The sequence below is a fragment of the Streptopelia decaocto genome, assembly GCF_964273445.1.
Source record: "Streptopelia decaocto genome assembly, chromosome: 1".
NCBI classification, from domain to species: domain Eukaryota; kingdom Metazoa; phylum Chordata; class Aves; order Columbiformes; family Columbidae; genus Streptopelia; species Streptopelia decaocto.
The window spans coordinates 58,551,996-58,571,900 of record NC_138663.1 but is presented as its reverse complement, the minus strand read 5'-3'; the positions used below and the strand labels follow the sequence as shown (position 1 = coordinate 58,571,900).

At 41.9% G+C, this 19,905-nt stretch overlaps 2 protein-coding genes across 4 annotated transcripts in view; one reads left to right on the top strand and one right to left on the bottom strand.

Annotated features, from left to right (window-relative positions):
* Nucleotides 1-1,529: 1,529 nt before the first annotated feature.
* Nucleotides 1,530-15,080, top strand: FBXO7 (F-box protein 7). Of its 2 annotated transcripts, XM_082061589.1 has the most exons (10): nucleotides 1,530-1,854; nucleotides 4,135-4,423; nucleotides 6,317-6,544; nucleotides 7,899-8,040; nucleotides 9,237-9,320; nucleotides 10,295-10,387; nucleotides 11,353-11,529; nucleotides 12,282-12,319; nucleotides 12,699-13,121; nucleotides 13,742-15,080. In XM_082061589.1, the coding sequence occupies exons 1-9, from the start codon at nucleotides 1,733-1,735 to the stop codon at nucleotides 13,101-13,103; spliced, it is 1,578 nt and encodes a 525-aa protein (XP_081917715.1). In that variant the 5' UTR covers nucleotides 1,530-1,732; the 3' UTR covers nucleotides 13,104-13,121; nucleotides 13,742-15,080. The 2 variants fall into 2 exon arrangements, with proteins under 2 accessions (XP_081917715.1, XP_081917714.1); XM_082061588.1 differs by having other exon boundaries at nucleotides 12,699-15,080.
* A 4,236-nt stretch (nucleotides 15,081-19,316) lies between these two features.
* The window catches only part of SYN3 (synapsin III), a gene marked incomplete at its 5' end in the record, with an annotated part of 177,392 nt that continues 176,803 nt past the window's right edge, over nucleotides 19,317-19,905 (bottom strand). For both annotated transcript variants that reach the window (XM_082044580.1, XM_082044581.1), the window contains one exon: nucleotides 19,317-19,765. In XM_082044580.1, coding sequence (XP_081900706.1) covers nucleotides 19,633-19,765 — 133 coding nt within the window. In that variant the 3' untranslated portion in view covers nucleotides 19,317-19,632. The remainder of the gene's footprint in view (nucleotides 19,766-19,905) is intronic.

The window sequence follows — 19,905 nt, the reverse complement described above, 5'->3', positions numbered from 1 at the left end:
CTACCCTTCTAGATTTGTCCAGGTGTGGCCCCACTTGATGATGGCTACACCAGCACTTCTCCAACCGGTGCAGTGGCGAAGGCTGCAGTAAGCTTGTCAGGAAATCACTTGTTTTAATGCTCATAGTTGAAGGACTAGTATAGAACACCAAGCTGACTATCATAAGCATCAGCTCTTTGATTGTTCAATGAATGGATTCTTCCATTGCATTACTCTCCTTGACTTTCCTTTTATCACCTTCATCAATACTAGCCTCTCCTTTCCACTGAGAACTTTATTGACCTAGTGAAATGAGATCATAGTTGCCCTCCAGCTTTAGATGTATTTGACAGCAAACTCTAAACTGAAATCTAGCAACCACATTTATCAGGGTTGGATGACCATGTTCAGATGGCATAAAGGAGATTTCACCTGTAGTCCAGAACAAAATTTTTGAAGCTTCAGTCTCCTTTTCCTGACTGGGCCCTTAAGTTGTGGAAGGTTACAGTTAGGGCTGTTCCTATAAACACAGGGTTAAGCAACGTGAATAGTACCATGAACAGCTGGTAGGTGTGCAAGCTAGGTCTCTCAAGTTTGCCTTACCTACTCTTATTTTACTATTATATGCCCAGAAAATGCCCAGTTTTTCCTGTACCTCCTATTTCTCCTATTATTCCCAGTGTGGAGAAATGTGGTAAGTAAATTGTATAATCTGAGAATAAGCATTGTTCAAAAGTTACTTCTGAAGTCACAGTTCTCTGTAATTTAATGTAACTAATTAAACAAAGTAAAACCTTGAATTGTGCCTTCTACCTCCCCCCGCATTGACAGTACACTTCTACAAAGTGCATATTTCTAGGTGAAGTATATTTGTTGAAAATGTCTAAGGTACGTGGACAAACCTTTTTTCAAGTATGACAGATAAAGGAGAACTAAAGCCACTAATATGAAGTTTGTGACACTTCGTATTTTTTTGAATTACTGACTGCAGGTGCTAAAATGTTACCTCAGAGATGACAATTCAGTAGGCTGCCTTTAAAAAAAAATACATTCTTCTATATAACTAAACATTCCTGGGGACAGCACCTTCCTTCAGCCCTTCCCCTAGCACCTGTTTCCATTAACTTCACCAACAGAGTTCAATGGCCAGCCAGCAATAGGCTCTCCTTGGCACTTCCCTTTTTAGAATAACATCTAAACCGATATTACACCGAAGAGGAAGGGAGACAAGCGGCCCAACCAACCGCTCTGCACAACAGCAGGCAGCCAATGTGTAGAAATCACTCCCTCCACTGACTTTACAGCTCCCACGCGCGGCGGGGATAAACCGTTGAGGGAAAAAAGCCACTGCCGAACAGCAGCAGCAGCACAGCAACCTCAGTAATGGGGAACAGGAGCGGCCACCACAACTGCGATCAACCGTCAGCCCCAGGCGAAGATGGCGGACGGAGGTGTGAGACTCCTAACAGCGCACGCGCGCGCACAGCCCGAACACCCAATCATCGATGGCCGCCGCACAGACCACGGTGCGGCACTCAGAGTCACCGATCGCGCGCGCGGCCGGCGGCGCACGGAGAGAACGCCTCGGGCCCCAGGAAGGCGGGGCCGAGCGGGGGCGGGGCCGCGCCAACCAAAACAACGACACGCCCCGGCAGCCCTTGCGCCCGCTGCCCGCCGCCACCATCGCCATCGCGGCCACCCGGCGGGGCCCGCTCTCGGGGGGGCGAGGCGGGCGCTGAGACCCGCCGCCGCCATGAAGCTCCGCGTGCGGCTGCAGAAGCGAACGGCCCCGCTGGAGGTGCAGGGGGCGGAGCCAACGCTGGGGGAGCTGCGCGCGCAGCTGCGCCAGGCCCTGCTGCCCGCCTGGGGGTACAGGTAGCGTGCGGAGCGAACCATCGCGGGAGGGGAATGTTTGGGGGGGGCCGCGCACACGCAGGGCTTGGGCCGGCCGGGCCGTACCACGCGGTGCGGGGGGAGGGGCTGCCCGGCCCGGCCTGGCTCAGCTCATCTGCCCCTCAGCTCCCCCGCGGCGGCGCTGCTGCCCCCTACGGCGCGGGCGGTGGCGAGGCTGCCGCCGGGCTGGGGAAGGAAGGGGCGGTGGTTGCTGATGGTCGTGTGGAGCCGGCCGCGCCGTGGCCAAGTGTGAGAGCGCGAAGGGCGGGCACTGAGAGGAGGGGCAGAGCGGTTGGCGGAGGAGGATGCCCCGAGCTGCGCCGCCGGTTCCGGGTCAGGGCCCACGGTGGCGGATAGGCCCGTGCGCGGCATCCCCTGGCGGGGCAGGAGCGCACCGGTAACGCCTCACACGGGCGCCAGAAGGTTGCGGGCCTGGAGGCGTTACCCGGCTCGGGAGGGCAGGCTTCTTAGAGAATATCTGGGTTTAAATTTCATAAGCCACGGATGTCAAACTCATTTTCACCGGGGCCCACGTCAGCCTCGCGGTTGCCTTCGAAGGGCCCAATGTAATGTTAGGACTGTATAAATGTAACTTCTCCTACACCTATACTGAAACGGAGAAATAAAACCAGGAGAGTCAATTTTATCAGGGCTGGGGAACACTGGGGATCATCCTCTGTAAGTGCTGCAAAGATCGGATACTCTTATGTTGCATATATTCACATAATTATTACATATACATTACAATTTTTGAAAATTTTGACATACATCTATGCTAAGAAATGATTGATTATGTTAGTTATAATAGTTTCTTACTTACAATACATATATTAATTATTAGTTAAATATAAACTAAGCACTCTGCTTCTAAATGATCACAGTATCACAGTATGTTTGGGATTGGAAGGGACCTCAAAAGATCATCTAGTCCAATCCCCCTGCTGGAGCAGGAACGCCTAGGTGAGGCCGCACAGGAACATGTCCAGGCAGGTTTTGAATGTCTCCAGAGAAGGAGACTCCACAACCTCCCTGGGCAGCCTGTTCCAGTGCTCTGGCACCGTCACTGAGAAGAAGTTTTTTCTCAAATTTAAGTGGAACCTCTTGTGTTCCAGCTTGATCCCATTACCCCTTGTCCTATCATTGTTTGCCACCGAGAAGAGCCTGGCTCCATCCCCATGGCACTCACCCTTTATATATTTATAAACATTAATGATGTATTACTTAATCTTCTGTCTCCCTCTTGTCATGCAGAAGGATCTAAAATTTGAAAAATATCCCCTCATTTTGCAGGTAGTCAGAAAGCATTTATCATGTCAATTGGTTAATGATGGGTATGTCTTTTGTAACTTAATCACTGTGTATGTTAATTTGGCAGCTTCTCTTCAATACAGTCCTAAAATTATATTCGGCCCTTTGAAAGCAACGACAAGGCCCCCGGTGACAATGAGTTTGACACCCCTACTGGCATAAATGTTTTATCTAGGGAGAGCTCATTGCAGCCTTTATAGGTCATTAAGGTCTGCAAATTCAACTTAAATCTCTACACAAGGGGCTCATTTTCTGATGATGGCTGAAGGGTTTGTATTCACAAACCTTTAATTAGGTACTCTGTGCTGATGTTTCACTGGCAGTGCGTAACATTTGATAACACTGCACTGTGCTGCATAGCAGTGTGGGCTGGCAAAATCTGAAGTTACAACTTGTCTTGCCACAGTGTGTGTGTTTTATAGCTGATTCTGCATAGCTGCTTACTGCTAACCAGTTGCATTACTGTTTGGAGGGGTTTTCTGTAAGTTCTTGCCCTGAAACATCTTACTACCCTTATTTGCAACTAGCATGCTGTAGGGCAGCTGCTGACCTTTCAAAATGAATGTTCAGCTTAGTCAGAGAGCAAGATGGTAGAGTCTGCAACAGTGTCTTGTTTTTAAATAGTCTCAGCCAGTAGTGTCTTTAAAGCTAGGTGAGATGTCTTCTAATTTGGTGGGCACTTGTTTGCTTTCCTTCATAACTGTTTAATGAGCAATTACTGTAAATGAAGTTATACCTGCCAAGCAGCTACAGATACTTAAAGTGTACTCAGAAATATGGGGGAAATCATTTCATATCATATTTTTTCCCCACTCTTCCTTTAATATATAGCTATTTATTAAAGGATTAAAGCCCAGAGCATAGTATTATTGTAGAATGCATTTCTAATGGTACTTCTGTGTCCAGTTACCCGGGCACCACCAACCATGTTTCCTTTTTTTTCCTATTTTGCAGTTCTGATACCAAGTTTTCCATAACATTGAACAGAAAAGATGCTCTCACAGAAGATCAGAAGACCTTAGCTTCATATGGGATTGTTTCTGGTGATTTGATATGCTTATTACTAGAAGAAGCAAATGGACAACCCATCCTACCTCCTCCTCCTTCTCTCCCACTTGAGAATGGTCATGAGCCACCCACCTTGATCCCCAACAAAAGTCAGGCTAGCAGTTCAAAAGAAGGGCAGAATGAGCAATCTGACAACCAGAAAGCTCAGGTGGAAGTTCAAAAGAGTGATGAGAGGGTAAGTACATGAGAATTGGCCTGTACAACACAAGGCACAAAAGAAGGTATCCTGTGTTAATTGCTGTATATAGCAGAGAATCTTTTTCAGAATATTTAGCTCCTTATACTTTAGCTCCTTATAGCCAGTTATTTGGATGGAAATTTGTCTCTACTCATTGTATATTAATTCTGACACAGAAGCTAATTCAGAGACCCTGAGATGTTTCAGGTCTAACGTTTTTACAGGATGTAATGTTTTTGCTGGAACATGTACTTCCCATAAGAAAGTTAGGAGTGTGTTTCTTACCTGCCTCGGTGCTGAAGGAAACTGATTCTCGGTGCTGAACAAGTGCAACAGGCGCTGCCTGTTGGAAACACTACCCGCATGATGAGAGCACGATTCCTTTCTAATGGGTTATGACAGTTCTCTGTGGTTCAGATGGCCTTCCATGGAGAGAGACCTGTTTGGCTTGAGCATGGAGGTTGTGTTGCTGAGGTAGCTGCTGCCTTGTGCTTTGTAGGTGTACATCTGTATGACGCTATATGCAGTTAATAGGCAGAGTTTTCATATTACTCAGTGTTTTGCTTCCCATGTGACAGGACATAGAATAGTTAAGCAGATAACAGCTTCCACCAGCTGCCAGGTCCTGTGGTGAATGATCTTCCTAGAGGAGATTCTGCAGATACAGCTTAGTGCAACAGTCTATCTCCTTGTACAATCCTGTATAGTTTACACAGGAGCTTGAGAAGCTGCAAGGAAATAGTCTTCAAACTTTTTTTCAAAGCAAGTAGTTTTTTTGTTCTGGATCAAATTTAAAATACAAAATGTCCTTCAATACTACCTTTATACGAGGTCTTTTAAAAATATTGTTTTAACACATGAAAACTAAGATTTAGGATAAAAAGAATTGTAAGTAATGAAAGAAAATGTAGCTGGACCATTGTCATTATTCTTGTCAGGACCAATGATCCTTACATGGTGCTGTGGGCAGGCAAGCTCCCTATGTGTGTCAGTCAGACCACAGTAAACTGTGCAGAAGTATGTGTTTCATATTTATTTAATATTCAAAGGCAAGATGAAATATTCTCTTATCTTCCTCCAGAATTGTGGTGAAAGGTGGCAGGAAAATTTCTAAGCAACTAAGAGTCACTGCAGAAGAGTTCTAGAAGGCTGAAAATCTTTAAGTGGAGCTATGTCCATTGCTGTTAATAAGAGGGCTGAAGTTCCATGGGTGGATGGCCATACCAGTCTCATACAAACATAACGATGCCTTGTGCCATTGGGGATGGGTGTGGGGGAGAAGTAGCTACAGCTCTAAACTCTTTTTGTCCCCTTCCTGACCCTTCCTGTAGGTAAATCTACTTATAGTTTTCATGCAGTACTATTATTTTTTTAATGTGTCTGTGGGTAATTTTATCACTTAACCTAATAACATGGTGTGATTTTGATAGAAGAAAGGAAGCCACATTAAAACCACAGTGCTTCTCAAGTGGCAGCAGATATACACCATTTATTTTTTTTTCCCTAGCTTTTTAGGCCTATTGTATTTCTAAGCAGTCCAAGTTATAATTTTGGTTACTTGTCATGCATGTCGGCTGTATTTAAATAAATGGTGACTAAATTATTCTTGTGTATGTCACAAAAATCTAATATTATCACTTTGTCTTCAAGTAGTTTATGCAATCAGACCCTTTTATGAAGGGCTTGCATTATAGATATCAAAAAATACTGAAGGTATGTGTATAATCCCAGTCTCCAGCTGGGATACTAGGAAATGGAGATGTATTCAATCTGTAAAACTCGCATGAGTAGACTTGGTTCCTGTGTGGACTGGAATAAACAGACAAATAATATTCATGTATATAGAGGTGTACTTTTCTGAATGAAGATATGCTTTACTTTCCCTTGAAGGCGGGATCCAGCCTAGATTTCCCTTCTGGATTAGTTCCAGAAGATGTTGACCTGGAAGAAGGTACGGGTTCCTATCCCTCTGAGCCCATGCTGTGCAGTGAAGCTGCTGATGGTGAAATACCACATTCCTTAGAGATGCTCTACCTTTCTGCTGAGTGCACCAGTGCCACTGATGCCTTGATTGTTCTAGTACATCTTCTCATGATGGAGACAGGCTACGTACCTCAGGTAGGTGCACAACCAATCAGGAAATTTCTTAGTATGTGAAAGCTGTGGAATATCGTGGGAGTGTGTGATACATGATGCATGTAAAGATCCTCTTCTGGCTTTGAATATGTCAGAAGTGTCAGCTTCTCTAATTTGCCTGACTAGTGAGCCTCAAGGCTAAAGACTAGAGCAGCTTTTTGATGTGAGAGAAAAGGCCTGTCCCTGTGTTTCAGTCCACAGCCTGACTTGGACCCAGCTGATAACCTCCTGTTTCTGCTTTATACTGTTTAGCTTTTGTGGATGTGCTTAGGTTGTAGTGCTTCTTTGAAGTGCTGCCTTAAGGATCAGTATCATCTCAATGGTATCCGGTTCAGATGGTGGTTAACAAGGCTAGGTCTGACAAAATGTTGTCTTCAGTTCTGTATTAACTTCAGCCAAGTTCAGTTAGGCTTTGGTTCCACTAACCTAGAGAGGTATCTAGCTTATAGTCAAGAACCTACATCAGTACCTCTGTACAATGTATGAATTCACCTTTTCCCATTAGATTTTCAGATTTGCATTGTATGTTCACTAATATGTGGCTAAAATGCAAAAAAAAGATTTATTCTCAGGGAAGGTATTTAAATTCTCATGTTTTTTCTCGTGGCGAAGCTAACTAAGCACATGTAGGGAGTCAGTGTGGGTGTCCAGTTGACCAGTACCAGTTTACTAAATCTGCTAAATTATTTACATTCCTATACTATCTGAAGAATACATTTGCCAGTGGGAAGAAAGTTTATTTGTATCAAATTGGTAGGCTTGTAAGTCAGGAAGATCATTGCTGTGCAGAGTTAAGAAGAAAGAGAGAGTCTGCTTGTATTTGTGACTTTGTTGTGCCCCACTCTGGGGTGCCATCTGAGGCTTTTCATGCTGAAGCAAAAAACTGTTAGTTCACTCAGATTTTTGAATGGATTTAAGGTATGATTCTTCAAGCCCTGTCAGACCTCATGAGTTCACAGAAATGGTGCAATAACTTGTTTTTGGTGCAATAAATTAATATGCATGCAGGAGTTGTCAGAATGCTGGAATAGATGATGGAATGAAGTACATGTCTCAAAGAAACAGGTGTGTGTCTGCTCACTGAACAGCCCTCGCTATCAGACACTGGGACAGGACAAAAAATTACTAAACTTCTCCTTAGATTTGCTGTTAGTCTTGGGGACAATAGTAAATAATGATGCAGTTAGAGCCTGTGTTGTAATCCGCATTGGGACTAAACTAAGATTTGAATTGCAAGCAGCATTCTCGCAGTTCCTAACTTTTAATTCTCTTTGTTTCACCCTTTAGTCTTAGTGCATTGCTAAAGTATGACAGTGTTATCTCTCTGTATTTTTAGGGGACAGAAGCCAAGGCAGTGTCTATGCCAGAGAAATGGAGAGGGAATGGTGTTTATAAGCTCCAGTATACACATCCTCTTTGTGAAGAAGGTTCTGCTGGTTTAACCTGTGTGCCTTTGGGGGATCTTGTTGCTATTAATGGTGAGTTAGTAAAGTTTTTAGCCTGGATGCACATGGCTAAATATCACAGTTGTTTAGCAAGAGAAAACTTAAATGTGCTTTTCTGCGCTGTTTAGAACTGCACCTTGATTATCCAGGTTGCTGAGGTGCAAGAGATGCTGAATGTTCTTGACATTTCCTGTCTCCCTGTTAACTGTTTCTCTCTCTCTAATCATAATAGCCCAGTCCTTAGAGGATTCAGCTGGCCTTTTCATTGAAATGTTGTACAAATCTGTTTCTTGTCTCATTTCATAGGAAGTTTGGTATACATTGTCAAACATTAAAAGAGGTAGATTTACTCCAGCTACAATATTTTGTCTCATGTTCTTAGCAAGACTTATAAATGACTTTCAGACTATGTATTCTTTAGCTTTAATGTAGAATCTTTCCTGTTGCATGCTAGCAGTATAACTGTGGTCTCAAAATTGTATTTAGTTTAAGCTATTCAGTTCAGAAAATTTAGGGAAGTCTAGTTTTTTTTTAACAACTCCATATCACTTGGTAGTTTTTTGGATTTTTTTTTTTTTTGTCTTTTTGGGGGCAGGGGGAAGTGTTGCTTTTTTTTTATATTTACCATTTGAGAAATTTTACATTTTTGCAGAAACAGTATTAAATTGGGACTTGGTTCTAATTTCAAGATAACTTTGATTAGAATTTTTATATTTATTTGTAAAACTTGTAACCGATAATGCCAATTTGTGTAAGCACCTATATTTTCTCAAGACATGTACACAGTTTGATCAAATGTTTTAGCCTAGTCAGGTTAAGGTTAGATTTAGGACAGCATTATAACTACTTTGCATATGGTGTTTTGCAGTAAGCTTTTTGAGTCTTTCTCTAGTAAAGATTTAGTTAACTGGGTTATAATAATGGTTTGCTGTGTACGTCTTTTAGCTGTGACACATCTCTTCCCACGTGATATAATAGTTGAAGGCAATGCTTGGCTTCTGTCACCAAGTTCTTTGTTTATTCCTTGCTATTTTAACTTCTGTTTTATTTTTCTGAATTCATTTGTCTAGCTGCTTGCTATAGTTGGGTGTTTTCCTTCAGGGACTCTGGTAAGGGAAGAAAGTAAAACACCTCTGAAGGATAAGGCAGTAGTGAAGTGATCTTTGTCATCTCTTAATGTGTTTTAAATTTTGGAATTTTTTTTTTTTTATTTCCTCTTATATTTGCAGCAACATTAAAAATCAACAAAGAGATTAAAGGTGTTAAGAGAATACAGCTATTGCCAGCATCGTTCGTTTGCTTTCAGGAGCCAGGTATGAATGTGCTATGATATTCATAGTAGTAAACTGAAAAATAGAGAATTCACGCAGTAAGGATATACTTCAGTAGAGGACCAAATAGGTAAAGAATAGCAAAAAAGAATAAAAATATGTTTACTGTTTGGGTGAGTCATAGCTTTGTGGTAAAAGGAATTTGGAGTTGTAGCCATTTACTCACATCTTGCTGTTGAAAACATTTGAATTTATTGGGTTAGCTGTGTAAGGAAAGAACCTTGCAAAGCCCGAGTCATTCTTTGGCCCACATGCTCTTATTTATGAGGTCCTAAGCATATGTGTGAATCTCTGGGGCAGTGATGCTGCTTTATACGCTCCTCTCTGCCTGGCAGTTCAGGACTTCAGAGGCTGATGGTACCTACACTTTTGTTGTGGCACCATGATATAATTGTTTTGTCAGAAAACATGTGCTGACCACACAGCTCTCTCCAGAATTCCAAAATTAGAGGGAAGACTAAGGCTGGGGAAGAGAGAAGGGCAGATAGATGTACAAGTCTGCTGAAAGGCTTTAGAAGAATAACTGAGCACCAAAGTGTGTCTGATAGAGTGGTAGAGTCTTCTGGCTCCTGTTTCTTTAGACAACAGCATGGAAAAATGTTCCTCTCGTAAATGCTTGCAATATTAATTTTTTTAACACAGGTGCATGTTACACATGAGCTTTGAAATCTAACAGTTTGAAAGTCACTTTGTTTCTGAAGGACTCAAGTATTTCTTTTAACGGTGCTTTTTAAGGCCGAAGGAAAGCCTAATCTGACCATGGAACTGGTCTGTAGTTTGTCGATGAATTACTTATTGCATGATCGATACACTCTAGCTGCAGAGCTGCTTGCATCAAGATTACAAGCAGATTACACTTCTGCTTGTAAGAAGATCATAATTCTTTGGCTTTTATATAATTTTTGCATTATAACCTCCTGAAGCTATTTTTTTTTTTTACCTCTGTTATTTGATAGAAAAGGCTGCAAGCGTTTACAAAGACCTTCAGAAATTATCACGTCTCTTTAAAGACCAGCTGGTTTACTCTCTTCTGGCTGCTGCCCGGCAAGGTGAGAGAAAAACGTTTAAAATTAGAGATGTACTTCACTTTTGTGGATGGAAGGAAAGTGGTCTGTCTAAAGCCTTGAAGAAAAAATGTTAGAAACAGCTGTTTAGTGATGAGTATACAAAGAGTAAGCATAAAGTGATTTATACATTCTAAAGAAATTATACTATTCCTTCTATCTCAGAAAAATGTTAATATAATGATAATTTCCTGGTTTTAAATTTTGATTGCTCTCATGTTACTTAAGAGACTGGAGTGGCTCTTTTCAACACTTGGTGATGAGAAAATCATACGACAATAATTTTGTGGCGGTAGTTCTGTGGTTTTGATCCATTTCTTTGTCAATGCAGGAAAGAATTACTTAGTATCATATTTGGAAGTCTCACGCCAGGAATGATATCAGTAACTGGTCATTGAGGGCTTGGAAAGGATGGCAGGAAGTAACCCAAGCTGGTGTTTGTGGAGCAGGAGGAAGCCAGGCTTTCTCTGCATACCTATTGCCATAAAAGGTCTCAGTTATGAATTCTGAAGACTATTCAATGGAATTCCCTCTAGACTGCAGTGCTGGAAGTTTTTATGTGAAGCATGTGCTCTGCTTTTGATGTGTTTTTTGTGGGCTCATGAAATTGGGCAGGTCTTTCTTTCCTTACCTATTCCTTTGTTCTGTAGCCTATAAACCTAGTTATATGTTTCTTAATGTTTCTTAGGTTTACAGAGGCCAATAGTGGTCAGTATAAAGTGTCATTTGCCCTATTTTGTGCACTCTATAAATGTACTTAGAGTTGCAAGAGATGTGTTTTATAAGAAGTCACGTCACAGTACTTTCTGAGAAAAGTGATGTAACTCGGGCATCAGAGGGAAATGATTTAAGGGAAAGATTAGAATGTCCTTCCTTTCTTTTCAGGTCTTTAGAGATAAACTCTGCACCACTTAGGTAATGCTTCTATTAATATTTTCTTGACTTTGTAGCTCTGAACTTGCCAGATGTGTTTGGATTAGTGGTCCTTCCCCTTGAGCTCAAGCTTCGGATTTTCAGACTTTTGGATGTCCGTTCACTCATCTCTCTTTCTGCTGTTTGCCGTGATCTGTACACAGCTTCAAATGACCAGCTTCTATGGAGGTTTATGTATCTGCGAGATTTCCGAGGTAATGTTGCAACACGTGTTTTTAATTGTATTCTCCTGTGAACAGAGAGATTAGGTCTGAGAGATTTGATATGAGGCTCCTCAGGCAGTTGCTTCTGATTTTTAGACACTGTAAGTGCAGTCATTTGTGATGCTAACCAGTACAACTGGTCAGGTGTAATTGAGGTGGATGCTCAGTTTTTTGCCTTGAAATCTGAGCACCATCTGCTGACCATTACTGATGGGCCACGTAATTCTTCCCATTGTGTGGTGCAGACGTTCCTTGTTTCCATCCGCTTCCCTGGCTACCTTGGCATGCCAGCTATTGCAGACATTAGGAAGTGGAGGGAAGAGAGATTTCTGCTGTAACTTCTCACAAGAGATTGAAGAAATAAGGTGGTCAAGGGAGGTGCTGTCAGAAGTCAGAGATGGGGACAGTGTTCCTGGGATTTCTCTACTTATTCGATAACTTTTGGAGATTATGCTTTATGGAAAATGGGTGTGCAAGTATGTTACCTATTGAATGTCCCTGGAGTTTTTTATTTATTAATATTATCTTTATGAAAAATACAGGGTGTTTCAAGGAGATGGACCTACTTCGAAATAACTGTCTTTGAAATGGGATCTATCTCTTTGAAACACCCTGTATGTTAGCCAAAAATGGATTTTCATCTCTTGATTCTTCTGCAAGTTCTGACAAAACTGTGGGCATCTGTGGCATGAATGCTGCTTCAAAATAGGTTGCTCTTCTTAAACTTTTGCTTCTCTTTGTAGATCCTATTATAAGGCCTTGTGACACAGACTGGAAAGAAGTAGGTGACTTTTTTAATATAATTTCTCTGAGATTAGTCTCCATGGGCTAATTTGAGAATAAAGCATAGACTTTAGGAGGCAGTAACTTGGAGTTAAATTTTAGTTTAAAAGTGGGGTGTTCTGCATACACATGTTGAGGTGGGTCAGAGTAGGAGGAAAACAGCATTGAAAAGTGACATGGTGCATGGCCAGATTGTGGGTTTGGGGTCTTCCAGAGATGCTGTGTTTGGTCTTTGGCAGACAGGGGAGCTGCTGCTCTGGGTTTTCAGGCTGGGGAGGAGCGGTTTTCTGAGATGTGCTGCAGAGCTGAAGGCAGTTGCTGAAGGTGGAACACAAAGCACTTGCAGAGCTTTAAAATTCCTTTGTTTCTGTCTGCAGCTGTACAAGAAAAAGTTGAAACAGAAGAAGGACGCACTGAGATGGAGGCACATGATGTTTTTGCCCCCCACACCTCATCCAATCCCCTTTCATCCCAACCCATTTTATCCTAATCCCTTTCCTCCCAACCCATTCCCATCAAACCCTATCTATCCCCCAATGATCATTGGTGGAGAATATGATGAGAGACCAACACTTCCATATGTTGGAGACCCAATTAACTCACTCATTCCTGGTCCAGGAGAAGCACCAGGCCAGTTTCCTCCATTCAGAGCACCATTTGACCCAATTGGTTCCTTGCCTGGAGCAAACCCCACACTTCCAGGACGAGCTGGTCCCAATGACAGGTTTCCACCTAGACCCAGCCGGGGCCGCCCCATGGACATTCGCCGTGCGTTCATTTGATCGCCGTTTTTTCCTTCAGTGAGTTTCCTAGTCCTTGAGTTTGCTTTGTAACTGCAGGAGATTGCAAATCCCAGGCACTAACATCTGCCTTCTCTTCAGATTGTGGCGAGAGCAGGTGTGCATGGTAATGTTTTGGCAGCAAAGGCTGGGTGTATTTCATGCTCTGGTATCACCTGGCACTAAGGTCTGTTTCATGAAGAGCTACAATTTAAAACAGGTTGTTCTGCTTTCCCTGCCCCCCCCCAAGTCATCTGTAAAATGCTTCTCAAGAGACCAGGATACCAGCCCAATGTTTGCTGCATCAGCTACAGGGCACTTTAAGTACAAACCCTATAGTTGTCTGTGTTATTTGAAGAGTTATTAAATAACCAGGAAAATGATGTTGTTTAAAATTTGCCTGGCTAATAATCTTTATTAAAAAAAAATTTACAATGTTCCACATAAAACAGAATACTACCCCTGGTGTGGTAGATGTGAGTTCATAGAAATTGTCAAAGATGACAGTTCATTTTTCATTTAATGTTTTAATAGATAAAAAGCATTTTTTTATATTGTTACTTAATACACAAAGAATACAGGGAATGGATTTTCTTTACAATGGAAATCTTGTAACACAAATCAATTTGTTTTACAAACAGCTGAGTAAAGTCATGCTACAGTGCAACTCGGAAGTCTGAACAGAAGCAGAGCAATTTTACAAAGAACCAGCAGCAAAACTTTTGTCTTTCTCCTTGACTCTGCAAAAAAGGAGTTACAGTACAACTGCATTTACTGTGTGTGAACTAAAATTGGTGCAAAAAGAAATCTTCCTGTTTAACTTACTTAAGGGATTAAATTGGTTGACCTGGTTACAGTGGAAATGGGATCACAACAGGAGAAGCAGAGTCAATTCTTGCTTTACTCCAGTAGAGTCCATCTAAATCCTTTACTTAAGTATCGAAATATATTGTGTCAAGAGGAAATGTGTTGTACCATGTTATGAACACCTTTCAAGTGTAGTCTTATTAACTAATGAGCAACTAACAAGACCACTGTTGAAGTCTCCAGATGAGATCTGCAGGCTGATGATGGAGCTTAATTAAAGGAAGACTGGAATGACTAAACTGCTAGAACTTTTCATTTCTTACATGTTTTTTAAGATGGATTGATCTCAGTGTTTCTGTAAATGTAAATGGTACCGATGACTGTTGTGACAGCTGATATTATTTTCCTAGATATTTTTTGAAATTCCAACAGTGGAAATGGAATTACTTTTCCTATTAAATATAAGCTGTTTAATCAGTAATACTCATGTGCTTTTTCAGGTGATATTTCAGTTATGCATCTTCTTGTTTTGTATAAAATCAGCTGACTTCAGTAGGGTCAGGAAGTTTTGCCATTAGCTCCCGTGGAAGTAAAATAGAATATTTTGCTGTCAAAAGTTGTATTTCTTCTTCCCTTTTCTATTTCACTGCAACACATCCCAGTGCAAATCCTGCCATGATTAAACATCTAAGAGTATGTATTTATAGAGCCTGGGGACAGTGGTTTCCCTTTAATACCCAGATTAGCCTTAATTTGTAACATTTGCTTGCAGTGGTTGAGTTGCCTTGTTCCAGTGGAGTTTTCACGTAAGCGTATAGCCAGGCCTCTTAGAGCTTAGTGGTTCCTTATATTCTGCATTGTGTTGGTCTTGCACCCTTTTGGGCTTGTGGTGAGTGCTTCAGAAATGCATACAGAATTTTCAGATAAGGTTATACAGCCTTAACTGATAAAAATTTGTAACTTGCTCTTTTCAGTTTTTTCAAGCTCTTTCTGGGAACAATGGTCTCTCTGTGTGTGAGATATGTTGATGTTATGGAGTTGGGCCCTCTCTGCCATGAACACAATGCCGTCATACTTCTGCCAGGCTGATGCCACAGGTTCTGTTCATCCTGAATTTTGTCCTTTTTACATTTGTTTTTGAAGAAATAAACTCAGCCTTTTTACAGATACACACTAAGTGACCTGAAGATATTCCTTCATTGTTCCTTCACATTGTAGTAAAGGTATTTTGAGCCAAACATAAAGGAACTTGGCTTCTCCTGAACTATTAAGTTCACTAAAGAAGAGTTCCCTTTATTCATAAAACCAAATATGACATATGAATTGAATATCTCAGGACCAACAGTATGAAAGTAGAAGATAAAACAGAGGCAATATTTGAAAACTAGCTACTTATTTTGTTTATTTACCAGCTCCCAAGGCAGGTATGTGTGTGTGACTGCTATTTGCAAACTCTATAGAAGAGAAATCACCAAAGGTGAAATGCCTGAAGATGGGCATTTCTTACCTGCACTGTTCACCTGTAGCCAGCACTCTTGGGGTTGCTAACAGCAGCCACTTGCCAATAAGGAACAATTGTCCTTGGATTTTCTATTTATTGTTTTATCTTATTCATCAGACTTAAGCCAACCAGAAGAAGCAACTGCATCATATGCAGGTTGTAAGGTCTTTATGTACCTGCCTGTGATTAGTGAGAGACAAGAGCGCTGCATTTGTTGTAGCAGGACTGCTATTCTTCTGAGCCTTAGCTTTACACAACACGTTTAGTTGCATGTGCACATGCGTGACATTTGTCTTGAAACACCACACCTAGGTACTACAATAAAGTGAAGAAGTTTCTCAGCCTGCATCTAAACAGAAAAATGGAAATTAGTTTTCCAGGTGGTGGATATGAGTGGGTGTCATAGCTGTGTCCCAGCTCCTTTTTGGGCTGGATCCAAAGACATGAATCTGTTTGTGTTTCCTGGCTTCCCTGTGGGAATTAAAGCATGCAGGACTAGAGGGAAGTTTTGACCAGGTGTTGAGTTTTCACAGCTGTGTGAGAAAGATGCCAAGGCACGTTGTGGGGCATGTCTGCCCTGTGACTTAAATGGAATGTCTACTCACCAGCTTTTCTGTTGCCTTCTTGCTGCCCGTAGCTCCAGCTATTATTTTAGGTACCGAAATACCTCTTGAGGTATACCTTGGTTCCCCATGGAGAATATAGAATCATTTTGGTTGGAAGAGACCCCCAGGATCCTCAAGTCCAACCATAACCTAACCTAACTAGCACTGAACCATGTACCTAAAAACCTCGTCTAAACACTTTTTAAACACCTCCAGGGCTGGTGACTCCACCACTTCCCTGGGCAGCCTGTTCCAATGCCTGACAACCCTTTCTGTGAAGAATTTTTGTCCTAATATCCAATCTAAACCTCCCCTGGTGCAACTTGAGGCCATTTCCCCTTGTTCTATCACTACTTGTATTTCCTCTCTGTCTTGCTTTGTTAGACTGCAGGGATTTTGGAATAGACACCCTGCATCAAAGGTGATAACCTGAATATACAATGATGCACTTGTGACTCTCCTGCTAGCCACAGCATCATAGTTGTCGATTGAAGTGTACTGTTGGAACATTTATAGGACCTGGTATAGAGTTTCATCCTTTTAACTTAGGAAATCAACTCATTGTTTTCATTAAAGCACCTCTGTGGACAGAACTGAAGATGCTTTTCAGGAACTACAGGAGTAATGGAGTTAAGCAGAAAGTGCCTGTTGCTTTTACTTGTTTTTGCAAGCTGGAGCTAGGGGGGGAGATGCTGTTCTGTTTGCTTGTCCCTTGAAAGGTGACAGCTGGGAGCTGCAGGCAAATTAAGAGATCTGAGTCACTGCTGGGTGTCGAGTCAACAGTGCTATCCTGTTACTGCAGTCCCTTGGAGGGACAGCCCTGCTGTGTTCAAATGCAGCATCAGCAAATGATGCAACTGTTGTGGTTTCAGTGATGAACTGGGGCTGATTTATGGGGCCATGCCACACTAGTCACTAGTTACTTATATTTTGTATAGGTTGTGCTGTTAAGAGAGACATAACAAGGTGCAGGGGATAGAGCAGTTGAGGATTTTGGCAGTAAACTGTTATTTTTGTCTTTGCATCTCTGGTGACCATTTAGCAGGGAAAGGCATAAACCATAGTGAGGGAAGTGTTATAGAAGGAAATCCTCTCCCACCAGGGTTGTATTACCTCCTCTCCATATAGTGGAGCCTGTTAATCCACTGTTGTTCTTGCCAGTGGGACAGAGCTTGCTCAAGGCCGTTTGTCACTCTTATTGCGCCTGGAGACTGCAAAACAGCAGGGTCTTATTTTTTTTTTCCTCTCAGACAATGACATGTATTTATGATGCTATATTGTAAACTGTTTAGCAAACCTGGAAGGACAACACAGAACTGCAAAAAAAAAAGTAAAATCAGGGAATAGGTTAGTTCTATAATACTGAATTTGAGATATAAATCATCAATCCAGATGAGTCTCTGGGGAGCCTTCCAACCTGGAAAAGCTATGCTGTGACTTACCTGAGACTGCACAAGTCACAAAAGGCATTATATGTGTAAAGGCCTGCTCAGGGGTAGGTCATACAAGGTCCAGATGACTGCATTGGATTTAGATGCTCATTACAGGTGCTATGCAGGAAGGAATTGCTTATTTGGCGTTATTCCCACCAGTGAATCATAAGATTCTGAGATGGCAAATGCTGCTGTTGCTTTTGCTGCTTTGGGGATTTCTCCGTTTAAGTGACAGCAAAGATCTGTGCCCGTTGGCTCAAATGTTTTCAAATTACTGGCCTCCCTGCCCCCCTTGGCATTCATAAGTGTCATCAGTGTGAAGCTGCTAAGGGGAACACAAAGCCAGAAGTCTGCCCTTGAAGCTGGATGCACTGTTTGTGACTAAAGTGCTTCACAAAACTTGAAGAAAAGTTTGGAGGTGGGATGGGGACTGGCACTTGCATTATGTGTGCTATAAATGGAACTAACACGGTGCAAGGGGTAGGTTCTCCGCTGGTAGAAATAGCCATAGATACACTGATTTACCCAATGTGGTGTTTGTTTTTGTTTATTGTTTTTTTCAATTGCAAATGTAGCTTGTGCCATTCCAATTTTTTTTGCCTTGTCCCAGTTCTACCCTGTTTCCCCCAAAATAAGACAGGGTCTTATATTAATTTTTGCTCCAAAAGATGCTTACATTTTACATGTATAGCTGCCTGGACACTATTTAAATTGACTTTTTAAATGAACTGTAACTAGGGCTTATTTTTGGAGTAGGGCTTATATTTTGAGCATCCTCAAAAATCCTGAAAAATCATGCTAGGGCTTATTTTTGAGGTAGGTCTGATTTTTGGGGAAACAGGGTAGTACTTGTACTCATATACAGCTTTATTCTGTGTTGCAGGTTTAGAGGAAAAGCACACCTGGCAAAGATCCATCTCTGTCTTTTCTGGAAGAATCATTCTTGGGGGGTGGTTGGGGAGGACTAAGACTGATCATTACCTGCTTGGGGGGAATCCCATACATGCCCTCCCATGGCTTGGTGTCTCTGGATGGACCCCAGCTCATCTTATTTGTGAAGGGGAGTTTTCCTGTTCTATTGCAGGTTTGTCACCTTGCATTCATTTTGCACTCACCCCAGGGAAGTCAAGGGGAGTTCAAGGAGGGAGACAGGATTTCACTCCACCTCTTTGGCCATTCGGTATTATGGAACACTCAGCACACAAGTATGTGCACTTCATCAGCTCTGCTATTAATTAAGCATGTTCCTGGGAGACATACTTAGCCAGATGTGACCAAATCACCAAAGTGCTTGGAGTTTAGCTGGGTTTTGTCTGGAATTTGTGTGAACTGTGAATGTGAACTCCAGCGTTTGCAGGGGCAGGGGAAGAAATTGGGGTTTTTTTGCGTGTGTGGAAGACCCATTTCTCAGGTTTTGAGCTGAGTCTACAGGGTTAGAACATGACCTTTTTCTCTCAGAACTCAAGAATCACATGCAGGGGACATAAATGCAGGGCATGAAACAGAGGTGTTTTGTCTGCCATGAACAAAGTGGTCTGGAACAAACCAGCAGTCTATCTAGATGACCTCGTCATGTGGTCTTCGGCACTTAACCGATGCCTGGTACTGTATTTAACTTGAATGTAGTTCTGCTCTGAAAAGTGACTTTCTTATTTATAAAGCCAGTATCATGAAGTTCCACAGTTCACTGTGTTTCCATGCTCCAGCATGCTCACTTTATCTGTGAATGAATACTTATTCTTGACTCTGTTTTTGCACATCTGTTTCTGAAATAAGCCTATATTTATTCTTTCTTAGCTTGACCTCAACAAAGATTCAGTAATTGGAAGTTAGCAATTGTATTGACTATATACAGATCAAAATATAATTTAGTTTGCACTGTCATAACTGTGTTGACTCCACAAGGGTTAGCAAGAGTAAAATTTGCTTTACAGCTCAGTCATTTGAACATATGTGATTCAGATTATGCAAAAAACCCAATGAAATAGTGCCACTTTTACACAGTCACTTTTCAGACCGTTATTAGAATATTTTCTTTGTATTAAAACAACTATAGTTTTCTAAATTCCCTTTACCCAGGTGTTAGTTGTAAATGGCTGGGTACCACTGAGTATATTCCAGGATGACATCAGGTATGCTGATATGAAGAGTGAGGGCTGAGAAAAGCAGATTCAGCTGCAGGGCTGTTAATCGGAAAACAGGCTAGCAAATGATTTCCTCAGGTTGCGGATGGTCTCAGCTTTTGCTTCATCTTCAGTGGCATTTCCCCGCTGAGAAGATTCAGATATGCTGAAGGTGTTTGTCAGGGACTGCGATTTGCTGAAATGGAAAACAGAGTTCAGACTCAGCAGAAGCTCAAAGCTCGTTACTGATGCTTTGTGCTCCATCACACAGACAAATTCAAGGCCAAGAGGAGATGTAAGCAAAGAGAATCTCCATATTCTAAGACATCCGTGAAG

Excerpts from the sequence above, each read along its gene's own strand:
- FBXO7 (XM_082061589.1), top strand. The coding sequence starts at position 1,733 with ATGAAGCTCCGCGTGCGGCTGCAGAAGCGAACGGCCCCGCTGGAGGTG. Across the intron at positions 4,424-6,316 it reads TTCAAAAGAGTGATGAGAGG|GCGGGATCCAGCCTAGATTT; the intron begins GTAAGTACATGA and ends TTTCCCTTGAAG. Across the intron at positions 10,388-11,352 it reads TCTGGCTGCTGCCCGGCAAG|CTCTGAACTTGCCAGATGTG; the intron begins GTGAGAGAAAAA and ends TTGACTTTGTAG.